Source organism: Mytilus californianus, unplaced genomic scaffold (genome assembly GCF_021869535.1).
Source record: "Mytilus californianus isolate M0D057914Y unplaced genomic scaffold, xbMytCali1.0.p SCAF_5, whole genome shotgun sequence".
Taxonomy (NCBI): Eukaryota; Metazoa; Mollusca; class Bivalvia; order Mytilida; family Mytilidae; genus Mytilus; species Mytilus californianus.
In genome coordinates, this window is record NW_026262701.1 from 61159061 (window position 1) to 61176443 (window position 17383).

A 17383-nucleotide genomic window follows, 5' to 3' on the forward strand; every position below is an offset into this window, starting at 1 on the left:
ATAAATGCACACAATAATCTGATAATATCTGAATTTACTGTATATACAATTATGGAAGGTATAGAACTGGTGAACATCCAGAATTGTCAACCATAAAAGATTATTTCTCTGAGGGCGCAGTCCGAAGTGAGAATAAGTTGTAGGGTTGACAATTTGGATATGCACCACTTCGATTGGGCCACATTTGTTTAATTATACCAAAGGACCTTCGAATCATTGAAAATACATGTTAAAGAAGCTCTTGTACATGTTTTACTGTTGTAACAAATTGTCAAAGCACTTACGTTATAGAATTATTTTTGTGACTTAAAATGCCTTATATGTACAACAATTGAAGACTCTTTCTGTAAAATATTGGTGGCAATTAAAAAGGACATTTGTGAAAGCTATCCTTGGCACCAAATGGATTTCAAATACTTGTTTCTTCGTCACTCCAGTCCACGGACTTCTAATCTGGACATTGCCATTTGTTTACCGAATTCAGGCTTGTATAGTCCGCAGTTTTATTCTGAGTTTCTCCAAAATTAAAGCTGCTAGGCAGGGGTGCGGATTATAGAGTACAATAAGCAAGAAATAAGAGAAAAACTCGATTTCACGAAGTTTGTTTATGTTCACCCGTTTTTGTTATTGAAATTGTCGAGGGTGCCCTTATCATTTTCAAAACTTATATCTTACCTTATGCATATTAATGTGCAATTTAACTTCAAAGTCCATTATAAAGTGATTAATTTCAAAATTAAATTTCTTGATTCTTTTCAGCATTGCATAACATAAACTGGAAACCGCTAGTATTTAACGGAATGAAAAAAGTGTATAAGACAGCCGGGAACCAACTTATACATGACAATGTCTAAACTACAAAACATAAGCTGTTATTGATTCGGTTTTGGTGATTCATACTGACGCATGTGTTTTGTTTTAGCTTAAGATCAAACATTAATATAATGGATATGTTTAATGTTACTTTACTAAAGGATGGAACTGTTTTACTTTCAAAGTCGTATTCTAGTGGTATCTATTAAGTACTGATTTTCCAACACTCTCACTGTATTTTTTTTCGATTTACAAGTGCTATTATTTCTTTAGGTTACAACTTTCCCAATTGTTTTTTTTGTGAGTTTGACTTATTTTAACACTCATGAAGTGTTCCATAATCATTTACAAGCAATTTCAACGGCTGCTTGATGATGGAAAACAGTTTTTTCTTTGAAACTACCGCAAACGATCACATACTATTTGATATTACAGGAGTTTCAAGAGACGTATTCAACCAGTTACAAAAGTTTTTTTTTTACCTGAATTCTCGTGGCTACAAGGGGGGGTGGACTATGTACCAGTACGAACTATACAAGGCTGATTACAGTACATACGACAGTGACGTCATTTGGATGGGAGATAACTCGTGTAAAATCAAGAGGCATAAAGGGTTATTTACCAATGAATAACAGGGTAATTCATCGCACATTATTAATTTTTATGGTTACTCGACATTTCTTGCATTTAAATGATAATAAACCCAAATAGTTCATATTGAGCCTTATGAGTCTTCCTACAGTTGTGTTTATCCTCAGTCAGCTTTTGATGGTTATTTTAGGCCATTGGTTAATAAAGGTGTCATAAAAAAGTCTTTAGTTTTCTATGTTGTGTTTTGTGTACTGTTGTTTGTCTGTTGGTCTTTTTCTTTTTTAGCCATGGCGTTGTCAGTTTATTTTTGACTTATGAGTTTGAATGTCCTTTGGTATCTTTCGCCTCTCTTTTTTAATCCTGTATTATGTCCTCATACAGTCGTATAGGGTCTTGATCAGCTGTATTGCCCCTCATCTACACCTCAAGCCAATACAGCTTACCTCGACCCAATAAGACTGTACTAGAACATAATACAGAATTAATATGAAAACACCCATTTAACAGCACTATATTACAATTATAAACCAACCAACCTGTCATCATCTGGAAATTTGGCTGCACATATAGCCTCATTTAAATCTTCTTCTGTGAATGGCATATTTTCGTCAGACCTGTCCATTGTGTTATTGAGACAGTCCATCATTTTTTCTAGTCTGTAAAGAAACACACTCAAAATTAAAAGCATAGAGAAACATTACAAATCAAAAGAGAGTAACTTGTTAAACAAACAAAAACCAGGTAAAACTGTTTTTGACTAAAACATATGTCTCCCCTTCAGCAATAGCATGTTAGAAGTCATTCTGTCTTATCAACAACATTCTACTACTGTAAAAACATATTGTCATGGCTAATAAGAAAATATATGGTAAATTGGTGAGAATCTTAACAGCTTTCAGTATATTAATCAGTTGAATAATGAAATGTACATAACAGAATGTGCGATAAAAATCCAAACAGGACCACTTAAACTCTATTGTTTCGTATAATAGATAATAAAAAATGAATCAAAGATTCAAAAGACTTAGTGTAGTGCAGATTCTTTCTTTAACTATGGAAAATGGTCTATACTGAATATTGAAATATATGGAAACATAAAATAAAAAAGAGGAAAAATCTTTGAACAACTCCATAATGGAAGGTACACAACCTAAATAGGTTTGCAAAATGCTCTGTGAAATTCCAAAGATCTGGTTTAAAAACAAAAATTGTTACCATCTTTTGAAAACTTTTGCTGAAAAATAAATTAATTCCCAAGTCTGGAAAATGTGTATAAAAATTACCAAAAAATTCCATAATAGCAGGTGCAAAACTTAACATTTGTGCTATTTTTTTGTGAAGTTTCAAAGATCTGGGTTGAAAACTGCAGACGTAGATTATGCAAATTAGAAACCCACTTTTCTCTGCATGCCTATCTGCCCACTCAACATCACCATACTATAAGCTGGTTTTGAACTTTGTCAAGCCCAACCAATAACACAAAAAGAAGCAAAACAATAATAAACAATACAGAACAAAAGCATGCTCTCAGTACAAAGCACTTAACCTGCTGATATGAAATCATGTTGTCCATCACCAGTGTAGCATGTACAGCAACGTCATAAATATTACAGGAGGACAAGTTTTATGCAAAGTCTAGAATCTTACATCAAAGAATTAGGTAGCAATTTGATGTTAATCCAAAAAATACCAAATGCATTAAGACTTACCCAAGAACTAGATATTTGCTATAATCCAAAGGATACATATAAATCATAGTATTTCAAGTTTAACAAACTTACTGTTTACATGATTCTTTCCTCTGTACAAAGAACAGGTTGGGCAATTCCACTGCAGATACATAAACCTCATGGAACTCTGAATTTTCTGGCAGTAAATCTACTGATAATGTCTCTTCAGATCTGCAGAAAACAAGAATGTGCCCATAGTACACGGATGCCCCACTAGCACTATCATTTTCTATGTTCAGTGGACCACGAAATTGGGGTCAAAACTCTAATTTGATATTAAAATTAGAAAGATCATATCATAGGGAATATGTGTACTAAGTTTCAAGTTGATTGGACTTCAACTTCACATCAAAACTACCTTGACCAAAAACTTTAACCTGAAAAACTTAAACCTGAAGCGGGACAGACGGACGAACAAACGGACACACCGAACAACATAATGCCCATAAATGGGGCATAAAAATATTCAGAATGAAAATATTTGATAAGATACCAATATGGCCCCTATTACTAGTTAAAATGTCAAATTAGGATTGTATGGCTATTATCACTAGTAACAAATAACCCAAAAGCCCCTCTCGACCCTCCTTCTGTGCACCATATACCAGATGGTTGTTAGTGATGGGGATCATGTAAGAAGGGGACTACTGCACTTTGTTTTATCATCTTATCTGTTAGTTAATTCAAAGTTCATTCTCCCCCAGCATGTCTAGTTCCCTAGTTATTGTTAATAAACATTTTATCTTGAGGTACAATTTACAATATAAGCTTAAGCAACACAGACAATAACAAAAGTTGCAAAATTAATTTATGATGCTAAAATTAACTCCAATGTGACACTGTCTTGTAATTTAAATAATATTTTTACCACCAGATCACTTGACACAGTATTATTCAATGCTTCTGTATTTTGCATAATATTATTATGATAATGGAACTTAAGAAATCTGCTGACAAATAGATGTACACAGAATGTTCACAGACACAGAAAGGTTTTCAATGATTTTATGACATTTTTTTTATTATTGTTCTTTTATTTTTGTTAATTTTCAATATTCATATTATTAAAATGTTACATATGGTGCAATCTAACAATTTCTGTACCATGATATTTTGATTTAGATATTATATTTTTTTTATGCATTTGAATACAAATGACTTAATCCCATCTTACTTGTGCAATTCCTTATTGATATCTGGAATTTTTATCTTTCCTTTACAAAGTTCAAACAGGTTTTGTAGATGCTGAAAATAAAGGTGAAATTTTATATAAAGGATATTGTTTCAAAAAGAAACTATTCATTTGTTTATATGAAGAATTAAAAATATATTCTGTTTTCTTTTATTTAACTGGCCAAGCGGGCTAACTCCTCTCTAAATTAACTTACCCTTCCAGACTTTTACTGGTACTATAAAATTGAGAAAAAAACATTGGTGGTCCTAGATGTAGTAATGTGTTAACTGTGTAATAAGATTCAATATCAAAAGTAAGATAATGATAAAGAATGGTGATTGAGTACTGTGATGAACAACCCTGTTGTTTCGCAGGATTCACCACAGAATGAAAATCAATTGTGGGGGATAAAAGTCAACAATTACAGATGATGTATAGTGTTGGATAACATTGCTACACGGACACACATTGTCCCTGATGTGTCTCTAAGGTGTTGGCATATCTATTTAATTTGAAGGGGGAATCTTGCATAATTGGTCCTATTAGTGGTGAAATCGCTTTTATGGAGCTATTAAACAGGGAGAAGGAAAGACATAAAAAGGCTCAGACTCTGTATCATGGTTTTCATGATAGAAATACGAACAGAATTTAAAAAAAAAACATATTGAGTCTTACAGAATTTCAAAGCCATTTCAAATAAGTCGGTTCATGCTAGTAATATTCATATTAATTAACTAGAGGCTCTCAAGAGCCTGTGTCACTCACCTGATTCTACTTTGGTTTTGGAAATCATGTTAAAATAGATTAAAATCATAACAGATACCCTAATAATGAGTGAGGCCAAATTTGGTTAAATATTGGCCCTGTAAGTTAATAAAAAATCCTGGTGGCCATCTTGAACAGTAAATCAGCAACAAAGTAGCAACACTTCATCAGCACCTCATAAGAAACATTTATGCCATGTTTGGTTTCATTCCATTCAGTGCACCTCTAGAAGAAGCATTTGTATGTATTTCCAATATGGTCTTATGTTTAAGGAAGTCCCCCCGCTGGCAGCCATCATGGATGAAGGATCAGCTTCAAAGTAACAACACTTAGTCAGCACCTCATAAGGAACATTCATGCCATGATTGGTTTCAATCCATTCAGTGGTTCTCTAAAAGAAGACATTTGTATGTATTGTCCGTAGGGTCCTTTGTTAAGCACTGTCCCCAGCTGGTGGCCATCTTGGATGATGAATCGGCTTCAAAGTAACAACACTTGGTCAGCACCTCATAAGGAACATTCATGCCATGTTTGGTTTCATTCCATACAGTGGTTCTCTAAAAGAAGACATTTGTATGTATTTCCCATAGGGTCCTATGTTAAACTAAGTCCCTCGCTGGCGGCCATCTTGGATGATGGATAGGCTTCAAAGTAACAACACTTGGTCAGCATCTCATAAGAAACATTTATGCCATGTTTGGTTTCATTCCATTCAGTGCACCTCTAGAAGAAGCATTTGTATGTATTTCCAATATGGTCTTATGTTAAAGGCAGTCCCCCTGCTGGCAGCCATCATGGATGAAGGATCAGCTTCAAAGTAACAACACTTAGTCAGCACCTCATAAGGAACATTCATGCCATGTTTGGTTTCATTCCATTCAATGGTTTTCTAAAAGAAGACATTTGTATGTATTTCCCATAGGGTCCTATGTTAAAATAAGTCCCCTGATGGCGGCCATCTTAGATGATGGATCGGCTTCAAAGTAACAACACTTGGTAAGCACCTCATAAGGAACATTCATGCCATGTTTGGTTTCATTCCATTCAGTGGTTCTCTAAAAGAAGACATTTGTATGTATTTCCCATAGGGTCCTATGTTAAACTAAGTCCCCCGCAGGCGGCCATCTTGGATTATCGATCCGATTCAAAGTAACATTACTTGGTCAGCACCTCATAAGGAACATTCATGCCATGTTTGGTTTCATTCCATTCAGTGGTTCTCTAAAAGAAGACATTTGTATGTATTTCCCTTAGGGTCCTATGTTAAACTAAGTCCCCCGCAGGCGGCCATCTTGGATGATGGATCAGCTTCAAAGTAACAACACTTGGTCAGCACCTCATAAGGAACATTCATGCCATGTTTGGTTTCATTCCATTCAGTGGTTCTCTAAAAGAAAACATTTGTATGTATTCCCATAGGGTCCTATGTTAAACTAAGTCCCCCGCTGGTGGCCATCTTGGAATATGGATCGGTTTCAAAGTAACAAACAACACTTGGTCAGCACCTCATAAGGAACATTCATGCCATGTTTGGTTTCATTCCATTCAGTGGTTCTCTAAAAGAAGACATTTGTATGTATTTCCCATAGGGTCCTATGTTAAACTAAGTCCCCCGCTGGCGGCCATCTTGGATTATCGATCCGATTCAAAGTAACATTACTTGGTCAGCACCTCATAAGGAACATTCATGCCATGTTTGGTTTCATTCCATTCAGTGGTTCTCTAAAAGAAGACATTTGTATGTATTTCCCTTAGGGTCCTATGTTAAACTAAGTCCCCCGCAGGCGGCCATCTTGGATGATGGATCAGCTTCAAAGTAACAACACTTGGTCAGCACCTCATAAGGAACATTCATGCCATGTTTGGTTTCATTCCATTCAGTGGTTCTCTAAAAGAAAACATTTGTATGTATTTCCCATAGGGTCCTATGTTAAACTAAGTCCCCCGCTGGTGGCCATCTTGGAATATGGATCGGTTTCAAAGTAACAAACAACACTTGGTCAGCACCTCATAAGGAACATTCATGCCATGTTTGGTTTCATTCCATTCAGCGGTTCTCTAAAAGAAGACATTTGTATGTATTTCCCTTAGGGTCCTATGCTAAACTAAGTCCCCTGCTGGCAGCCATCTTAAATGATGGATCGGCTTCAAAGTAACAACACTTGGTCAGCACCTCATAATGAACATTCATGCCATGTTTGGTTTCATTCCATTCTGTGGTTCTCTAAAAGAAGACATTTGTAAATATTTCCCATAGGGTCCTATGTTAAACTAAGTCCCCAGCTGGCAGCCATCTTGGATTATAGATAGGCTTCAAAGTAACAACACTTGGTCAGCACCTCATAAGGAACATTCATGCCATGTTTGGTTTCATTCCATTCAGTGGTTCTCTAAAAGAAGACATTTGTATGTATTTCCCATAGGGTCCTATGTTAAACTAAGTCCCTCGCTGGCGGCCATCTTGGATGATGGATAGGCTTCAAAGTAACAACACTTGGTCAGCACCTCATAAGGAACATTCATGCCATGTTTGGTTTCATTCCATTCAGTGGTTCTCTAAAAGAAGACATTTGTATGTATTTCCCATAGGGTCCTATGTTAAACTAAGTCCCCCACTGGCGGCCATCTTGGATGATGGATCGGCTGCAAAGTAACAACACTTGGTCATCACTTCATAAGAAACATTCATGCCATGTTTGGTTTCATTCCATTCATTGGTTCTCTAGAAGAAGTTCAAAAGGTAAAAAGTTAACGACGAAGACGGACGACGGACGCCAAGTGATGAGAAAAGCTCACTTTGCCCTTCGGGCCAGGTGAGCTAAAAATGACAATATTATGAAATCCCCCCCCCCCCCCCCCCCCTAAAAAAATTAAAATAAATGTATGTACAGTTAGTATAATACAAGTATTTGCAGTTTCACTTTTTTCCCCAGATAGTATTCATTATTTTAATTATTTCATATGGCACTCCAATCTCAGCTGTTTATCAAATTGAAATCCTTTACTGGCTATAAATAACCAGATACAGTCGGCAGTATAAACAGTTGTCTTTGATAGTGGGATTTCCCTTATTTTCCCGCCAAAAAGCACATGGCTGTCCAAAAAGTAAACACACAATTGTTGCATGTGATCATGGTTTGTTTGTAACATTACTGCTTTTATTGATTTAATTTGGATATAGATATTCAATTTAATGTGCAGTCGAGCATGCATTTTATTGAATAGTTTGCATGCAATTTTTTTCAATAATTTTCAACTGGAAGAAACTTGGCCATCCGATGGTCACCTTTATGTGCAAGACATGTAAATAACTGCAGTCTCCCATTTCAGTAAATATTTCCTATTTCGACCTTCTTTTTCATAAACTTAAATTAATAGGTTTTCAATTCTGGAGTCATTGTAATTTAGGCACTTTGGCCTTAGGGAGCAACCATTTAACTTCAAGGTGGGGGGTTATGGTTTTTTGTCTGAGTCAGAAACGAGAACATTTTTTTAGTTTTTCAACGCTATCAATCAAATTATTTTTTTCAAAATTTAACACTATAAGGTATGGGGAAAATCTGGATTCAGAATACATTTTTTTTTGTCATCTGCTTGACCACAATATTGTTTTTCATCAAATTGGGGATCAGAATATTTTTTTAGGAAAAAACCATAACCCACCCTCCCCCTTAAAGTCAAATGGTCGTTCCTTTAGGAACGTAATTGTTCAGAAATCTATACATTTTAGTGTTTTTAATAGTCGAAATCTCGTCGCCGATGTGACTTATTATTTGGACCCAATCAACATGCGATGAGAACTTTTGAAAACGTGACTTGATAAATTGACAAATCCAAAACATGCATAATGAACTCTCACAAACGTGACATGATATTTAGGGCTGTTCCATAAAAACATACATGGGACCCAGGGAAGGCACTTCCAAATCTCAGCGTTGGGTGGGTGTCATATATGTTTTTGCATAGTGGAAACGTAAGTGAAATTTTAATTTGCCTCTATAGGTGGTTACCCCATTTTTAAAGTGCCTTCCCTGGGTACAATGTATGTTTTAAAGGAACAGCCCTTAGACCAATCAACGCAACGGGATCTCAACCAAATCAAATAAGTTATTTATAGTTTTATAACACAACTATTTATATATAAAATTGAGAATGGAAATGGGGAATATGTCAAAGAGACAACAACCCGACCAAAGAGTTTTATATATATACGCATATGGAGTTCAACTTCAATGTCCCTGTGGTATCTTCTGACTCATTTTAAGAATATTTTAAAGGATGTTCTACTAATAAAAACATACTTTTAATGAAAGTATTACCAAAAATGAAGTAGCCCCACGGGGCAGATGACCTAATAGATAAACAGGCCCGTTGTGAAATTCAGTGGCCACGGGCCAGCAGACCGCTTATTTTTAATCCTGTAAAAAACATACTAACAAAGAACCATGGGAGAACATAAAGGTGCCTTTAATTTGACAATTAATGTCCCATAACTCTACAATGACAAATCAGAAATTTTCAAAACGGAAATGTTGCTTACTTTTTCAAATCCACACAGCACCATAAAGTTTTAAGTAGATTTGATCTAAGAATTCTCTTTGTTTCATATGCTGTGGATAAACAGACAAGTTATACCATAATAAGCCCTGTCTATGACAGTTGCATAAAAATTAAATCATGATCATTGAACCCTGAAATGTCAATGATAACATCCTTGGGTAATCTGAAATGTATTCCAAATCTAAAGTTCACAAAATAAAGTAAAATAGACAAACCTTAGTGTTATCAACAGCAAAACCATTCTTCAGTAGTTCAGAACGAACATACATTTTATGCACTTTTGTTCCAACTGCTGTTAATTCGATCTCCTCAACCAAAGGATCAAGCCAAAGGGTATTCTCCATGCTATTAAAAAAGAAAAAGTGTATTTATTCAAACTAGAGGCTCTCAAGAGCCTGTGTCGCTCACCTGATTCTACTTTGGTTTTGGAAATCATGTAAAAATAGATTAAAATCATAACAGATACCCTAATAATGAGTGAGGCCAAATTTGGTTTAATATTGGTCCTGTAATTTAATAAAAAATCCTGGTGGCCATCTTGAACAGTAAATCAGCAACAAAGTAGCAACACTTAATCAGCACCTCATAAGAAACATTTATGCCATGTTTTGGTTTCATTCCATTCAGTGCACCTCTAGAAGAAGCATTTGTATGTATTTCCCATAGGGTCTTATGTTAAAGGAAGTCCCCCCATTGGCGGCCATCATGGATGAAGGATCAGCTTCAAAGTAACAAAAATTAGTCAGCACCTCATAAGGAACATTCATGCCATGTTTGGTTCAATCCATTCAGTATGTGGTTCTCTAAAAGAAGACATTTGTATGTATTGTCCATAGGGTCCTTTGTTAAACATTGTCCCCATCTGGCAGCCATCATAGATGAAGGATCAGCTTCAAAGTAACAACACTTGGTCAGCACCTCGAAAGGAACATGCATGCCATGTTTGGTTTCATTCCATTCAATGGTTCTCTAAAAGAAAACATTTGTACGTATTTCTCATAGGGTCCTATGTTAAACTAAGTCCTCCGCTGGCGGCCATCTTGGATTATGGATCGGCTTCATAGTAACAACACTTGGTCAGCACCTCATAAGGAACATTCATGCCATGTTTGGTTTCATTCCATTCAGTGGTTCTCTAAAAGAAAACATTTGTATGTATTTCCCATAGGATCCTATGTTAAACTAAGTCCCCCGCTGGCTGCCATCTTGGATGATGGATCGGCTTCAAAGTAACAACACTTGGTCAGCACCTCATAAGGAACATTCTTGCCATATTTGGTTTCATTCCATTCAGTGGTTCTCTAAAAGAAGACGTTTGTATGTATTTCCCATAGGGTCCGATGTTAAACTAAGTCCCCCGCTGGCGGCCATCTTGGATTATGGATCGGCTTCAAAGTAACAACACTCGGTCAGCACCTCATAAGGAACATTCATGCCATGTTTGGTTTCATTGCATTCAGTGGTTCTCTAAAAGAAAACATTTGTATGTATTTCCCATAGGATCCTATGTTAAACTAAGTCCCCCGCTGGTTGCCATCTTGGATGATGGATCGGCTTCAAAGTAACAACACTTGGTCAGCACCTCATAAGGAACATTCTTGCCATGTTTGGTTTCATTCCATTCAGTGGTTCTCTAAAAGAAGACATTTGTATGTATTTCTCATAGGGTCCTATGTTAAACTAAGTCCCTCACTGGCGGCCATTTTGGATGATGGAACGGCTACAAAGTAACAACACTTGGTCAGCACCTTGTAAGTAACATTCATGCTATGTTTTGTTTCATTCCATTCAGTGGTTCTGTAAAAGAAGTCATTTGTATGCATTTCCCATAGGGTCCTATGTTAAACTAAGTCCCCCGCTGGCGGCCATCTTGGATGATGGATCGGCTACAAAGTAACAACACTTGGTCAGCACCTCCTAATGAACATTCATGCTATGTTTTGTTTCATTCCATTCAGTGGTTCTCTAAAAGAAGTCATTTGTATGCCTTTCCCATAGGGTCCTATGTTAAACTATGTCCCTCGCTGGCGGCCATTTTGGATGATGGAATGGCTACAAAGTAACAACACTTGGTCAGCACCTTGTAAGGAACATTCATGCTATGTTTTGTTTCATTCCATTCAGTGGTTCTCTAAAAGAAGTCATTTGTATGCATTTCCCATAGGGTCCTATGTTAAACTAAGTCCCCTGCTGGCAGCCATCTTGGATGATGGATCAACTACAAAGTAACAACACTTGGTCAGCACCTCCTAATGAACATTCATGCTATGTTTTGTTTCATTCCATTCAGTGGTTCTCTAAAAGAAGACATTTGTATGCATTTCCCATAGGGTCCTATGTTAAACTAAGTCCCCCGCTGGCTGCCATCTTGGATTATGGATCGGCTTCAAAGTAACAACACTCGGTCAGCACCTCATAAGAAACATTCATGCCATGTTTGGTTTCATTCCATTCAGTGGTTCTCTAAAAGAAGTCATTTGTATGCATTTCCCATAGGGTCCTATGTTAAACTAAGTCCCCCGCTGGCGGCCATCTTGGATGATGGATCGGCTACAAAGTAACAACACTTGGTCAGCACCTCATAAGGAACATTCATGCCATGTTTGGTTTCATTCCATTCAGTGGTTCTCTAGAAGAAGTTCAAAATGTAAAAAGTTTACGCCGACGACGGACGACGCCGGACGACGCCGGACGACGGACGCCAAGTGATGAGAAAAGCTCACTTGGCCCTTCGGGCCAGGTGAGCTAAAAATTAGAGCTTATTTATTTTAGTTTACAAAGAACAATGTAGTGATGTTTACCTGTCTGCAATACAGACCATTTTATCAATATTTTGCAATATTGACCATTCTATCAATATTTTGCAATATTGACCATTCTATCAATATTTTGCAATATTGACCATTCAATAAAAAAATCCATAATTCTGTATGTGCCTGTACAAAGTCAGGAGCCTGTAATTCAGTGGTTGGCATCTATTTTCTCATTTGAATTGATTTATATTTTATCATGTCAGGGCTTTTTATAGCTTAAATATATAAAAATACTCTGGTCTTTAAAACTGTATACCGGTACAGTCTAATCTGTATTAAGCAGTCACTCTTGGGAAGTATAAAAAATGACCGCTCAAGAGAGGTGACTTTTGAAACAAGGTTCCAAAAAATTCCGACATCACCCGTGGCAGGGATCAGGTCAAATTGTTTAAGTGTTTTCAATCGGTAGAGTTGTTGTACTTGCCAGCAGTGAAATAAAAAATGGCAGATCCCGGCGCTGTAAATTTGAAGAAAATGTCGAAATATTTTAATACTCGAGGAGAAATAAGTCGCTGATACTGTTTTCAATGGAAACTGAAAGAGGGAAAAAAGTCTAATTTAAAATTCACTTTCTATTGCGTGATCTTGGTTACAAACAGGTTTTGATTTTAATTTTGACTTCGATATTGACAACATATATTTTTTGTCATGAAGATTTTTGGCAGTTAAAAACATTAAAATGACCATTGTTAAAAGTTTAAATGATGATGATCTCCTTTGAAAATAAGGTGACCACTGACCACGTTAGACAGGTGACCACTGAAATGAGTTAAATTATATAGAGAATACATTTAGGAGGGTCTGAAAGTGACCGTTAGAAGCAGGTCCCCGCTGAAACGAGGTGACCGTAAAGGCAGGTTTGACTGTATCTTGTTCATAAATGTCGTAATAATTATATTGTTTCTGAGGTTGGTTTTTCACACTGATTTTGACATCTACCTATAAATGCAATAAACACTTTTCATGAATCATTCATTTAAACATAAAAGTGGGACAGATGTTTGCCCTTCCAAGCCAAAGCAGTCTGGTCTGACCTAATAATGATGTAGGTAAGGGGTCAATCCTTTTGGTTCGATGGTTTCATAGATTATGAAAAAAAGTTTACGAAAGAACACCAAGGAAGAATGCAAACTGATGGCAATATTTGTCACTGGTCCTTTTATATTGCCTTTAGCCAAAGATTCCTTTCCTTGGTGACCGAACTATCACTCCCCGAGGTTTCACATAATTTGTATCCAAATCTTTTACATAAGAACAATTCTACATATATCACAGCTTAAGTTTCATCATTAGTTGCATTTCAATCTATTTACCTCAAAACAATTCTGCCATCTAATTCTTTGTGTTCTATAAGCTCATGCATGAACATACTGGCCTAGAAATAGAGTATGCAAATAAAATTTATATACATCATTTACTGAAATAGTTTTCTAACAATAACATGTCTTTTTTTCATATTTATGTAACATACCAAGTTAAATAATTGACTGTTATTGAAGAACGTTCCCTCATGATAATAATAAAATAGCTGCAAGGTAAGAGCTAAATACTGGTAGTTTACAGTAAATTTCAAGATGCACAGCATTATAATCCATGGTTGTGTTTTTGTGATAAACAAACAAAAAATTAAAATCAAAGTCAACTAAAAAGAGTTTCAGGAACTGTCTGAAATAAATCATTTGAAAGTTTTATCTGGATATTATTTCAGAACAAGACATTCTTTTAAGTCTTTTCGATTTCAGATGACTGGATTGCTGTCTAACTGACATTTCCTCAATTTTTTTTTATTCTAAGGATGACCTAACTATGTTTGATTCTAACTGGCTAAACCCATTAAACCAAATAAACAATTTGTCTTATAAGGTAAATAAACAATAAATGCAATGTGATGATAAAAGCAGTTACTATTCTAAGGGACATTTTAGTAATAGTAAAACCATATGAATTAAATTAATGCTGCTTGCTTCCTGCTCAATGGCATATATTTCATGCATTTTCAGGAGCACAATAAAACACAAACAATTCAATAAAATTACAAAAAAAATAATATTTCATTTTTTAAAGAGATGCAATCCTTACCCTTGGTGTCCAATCTTCATCACTATCTATAGGTTTAAGTCTGCATATAAACACATCAACAGCCTGTGAAGATAAAATATCACAATTAACATTTGTGTTTCAGCAACAAGATTAACCAGAATAATTATGTCCAGTTGCAATCATTTATTTCAATAAGTTCCAAACAATTTTAAAGTTTTTTCAAAAGTCCATATAAAAATAAGGAGATGTGGTATGATTGCCAATGAGACAACTATCCACCAAAGTTCAAATAAAGTTGAACCTAAATTTAAATTTAAAGAAATAGAAAAAATGTAATAATAAAAACTATTAGTAGACAGCTCTCTCACAACCAGTTTATTTCATGTCTTTAATTCATCTTATCTCTCTGTTAGTTAAAATTAGTAACAGAATGCAAATTTGAAAGCTATTGAAAATTAGTCAATGCATATTACCGTATATAAGTACTCGAAAGAGATCAGTAAAATCCTTATTAATATATCATATCCACACACGGCTTTTGGCCATAAGAATTCATGAAAAAAATATTTCATGACTTGATATTTACAGTAAGTGTTCAATTCATACATATGCTGATCTTTTATTTACTGAAAGACGAATCATTTGATTCTGTCATATGCTTTCAGTTTGTATTAAAACAACCTGTGCTATATGAAAGCAACACATGATTACAGAATGATTAGTTTGGCCAGCTTTATTCATCAACACTAATTTATGCATTGTTCTTGAACTTTGTGGAAATGATTATACTTTTTAAAAAATCAAATATTTCATTATTTAAAACAAAATTGCTGACAAAATATCTTGTATATACGGACAATTGATATAAATATATATTAATAAATTATTTTTCTATGATATACATATATAATAATAATGTTTAAAATTTTATTAAATATTTTAAGATTTATCTACTTTGAAATCAACATTGTCATATTGCCAATTAAAACTATATGACATATTATAATTCATTTCACATGGAATGATACTTTTTTCAATTCACAAGTCAATTTCTTCCAAAGTTTTGTGTTGAAAGTTTTACTTTTAGTATTAAATGTGAATAACAAAAATTTTTTCTTGAAAATCTGTAAATATAAAGTTTATTTTGTTTAAATTAAAAAAAAACAGCATTCAATTCTATATTGAAACAGCAGGTGAAACTAATGCAGGTAAATTTCAATTCTTACGTAATTATTAAGCAGTATTTTCATGTAAAAACATGCTTTTCTAAATAAAAAAGAAGTTAAAAGTGTTGATACATGATTTTAGAACTCTTTAACCATGTTAAAAGGATGTGTAAATTGCAAACACATTTGTGTTGTTGGTTACATCATCACTGATATATATCCCATGTCTGTTTTTTATTCATATACATACATGCATAACAATTTTTTTTTTACATCAACAGCTAAATTTTTTGTAAAAAGCTCCAAACAGAATCTGAATGAATTTAATTGTTTGCTTCAAAAAATGTACAAGCATATGGTGAACCCATAATAAAATGAATACTTCAATTAATGATTCATGCTATAAATATTTCATGATTATTTCATTTTTTGTATAAACCCCATGAAAGGCCTCTATCATACCTGAAATGATATATTTTTCAGTTTCTGAGGTAAGTCAAACAATTTTTTTGCCTCTACTTTCTGTTCAGTTCCGTCGTCTACAAACTTCACCTAAAACAAAATCAAAAGATGTTATCTATTTCAAGCAGTTTTCTACTGCAAATTTACAAATATTTGCAATGTTTTATCTGTTGCAATAATGTGACAGTATTAGCAGTATGGCATTAATTAGAACCCAGTTTAAATTCTGATAGCAATACTTGTAAGCAGCATGTTCTGAAATCATGTTAAGTAATCTTGCATTTTTGTTTGTTGATGAGCCATCATATATATACAAGCTGCACAAAATAATTTCTGAATTCAAAGCATTTTCATGGCTTTCTTATATTTCATTTTTGACTGCTTTAAAATCAAACTAAAATAAAATTCCTTACATCTACATCATTTGGTCTCTGGTGGATAGTTGTCTCATTGGCAATCATACCATGTCTTCTTGGTCTCTGGTGGATAGTTGTCTCATTGGCAATCATACCATGTCTCCTTGGTCTCTGGTGGATAGTTGTCTCATTGGCAATCATACCATGTCTCCTTGGTCTCTGGTGGATAGTTGTCTCATTGGCAATCATACCATGTCTCCTTGGTCTCTGGTGGATAGTTGTCTCATTGGCAATCATACCATGTCTCCTTGGTCTCTGGTGGATAGTTGTCTCATTGGCAATCATACCATGTCTCCTTGGTCTCTGGTGGATAGTTGTCTCATTGGCAATCATACCATGTCTCCTTGGTCTCTGGTGGATAGTTGTCTCATTGGCAATCATACCATGTCTCCTTGGTCTCTGGTGGATAGTTGTCTCATTGGCAATCATACCATGTCTTCTTATTTTTGTATACTGCTGCAAAATTAAGAGGGGGGAAGGTTTCATCTAGTTTTCAAACTACATTAATTTTACATAAAAACTCATTTTTTCTTTTGTTTTGCATTTACGTATATCTTTAAGAAAAAGTCCTGTTCAAGAAGGTGCAAATTTCTAATACAGAGAAATCTGTCTTTAGGACTGTTGAGGACTGGAACAAGAAACATGAAAAATCTCCACAATCAAATGGCAGCCCTTAAGTAACTTTTACCGATATAAGCCTGCCTTGAATATCTGAAATCAATTCTGTTCTTTATCATTTAACAGAATAAAATCATATAGAACTTTTGGTCACTCCAATGAAAAATTTAAGTGAAATGAAAATGTATTTTTTGGTGAACCAAGTTGGAACAAACCAATAAAATTACACAAACTA

General features: G+C 34.8%; 1 protein-coding gene across 2 annotated transcripts in view; it reads right to left on the reverse strand.

The window, feature by feature from the left end:
* The window catches only part of LOC127701133 (uncharacterized), a 131195-nt gene that overhangs the window by 38758 nt on the left and 75054 nt on the right, over positions 1-17383 (reverse strand). Inside the window, exons 29-36 of one of the 2 annotated variants that reach the window (XM_052204923.1) lie at positions 16528-16986; positions 16115-16204; positions 14526-14588; positions 13760-13821; positions 9849-9978; positions 4309-4379; positions 3186-3305; positions 1941-2060 (exon numbers count right to left, since the gene is read on the reverse strand). In XM_052204923.1, coding sequence (XP_052060883.1) covers positions 1941-2060; positions 3186-3305; positions 4309-4379; positions 9849-9978; positions 13760-13821; positions 14526-14588; positions 16115-16204; positions 16528-16986 — 1115 coding nt within the window. The remainder of the gene's footprint in view (positions 1-1940; positions 2061-3185; positions 3306-4308; positions 4380-9848; positions 9979-13759; positions 13822-14525; positions 14589-16114; positions 16205-16527; positions 16987-17383) is intronic. The other variant, XM_052204924.1, reaches the window with a different exon arrangement.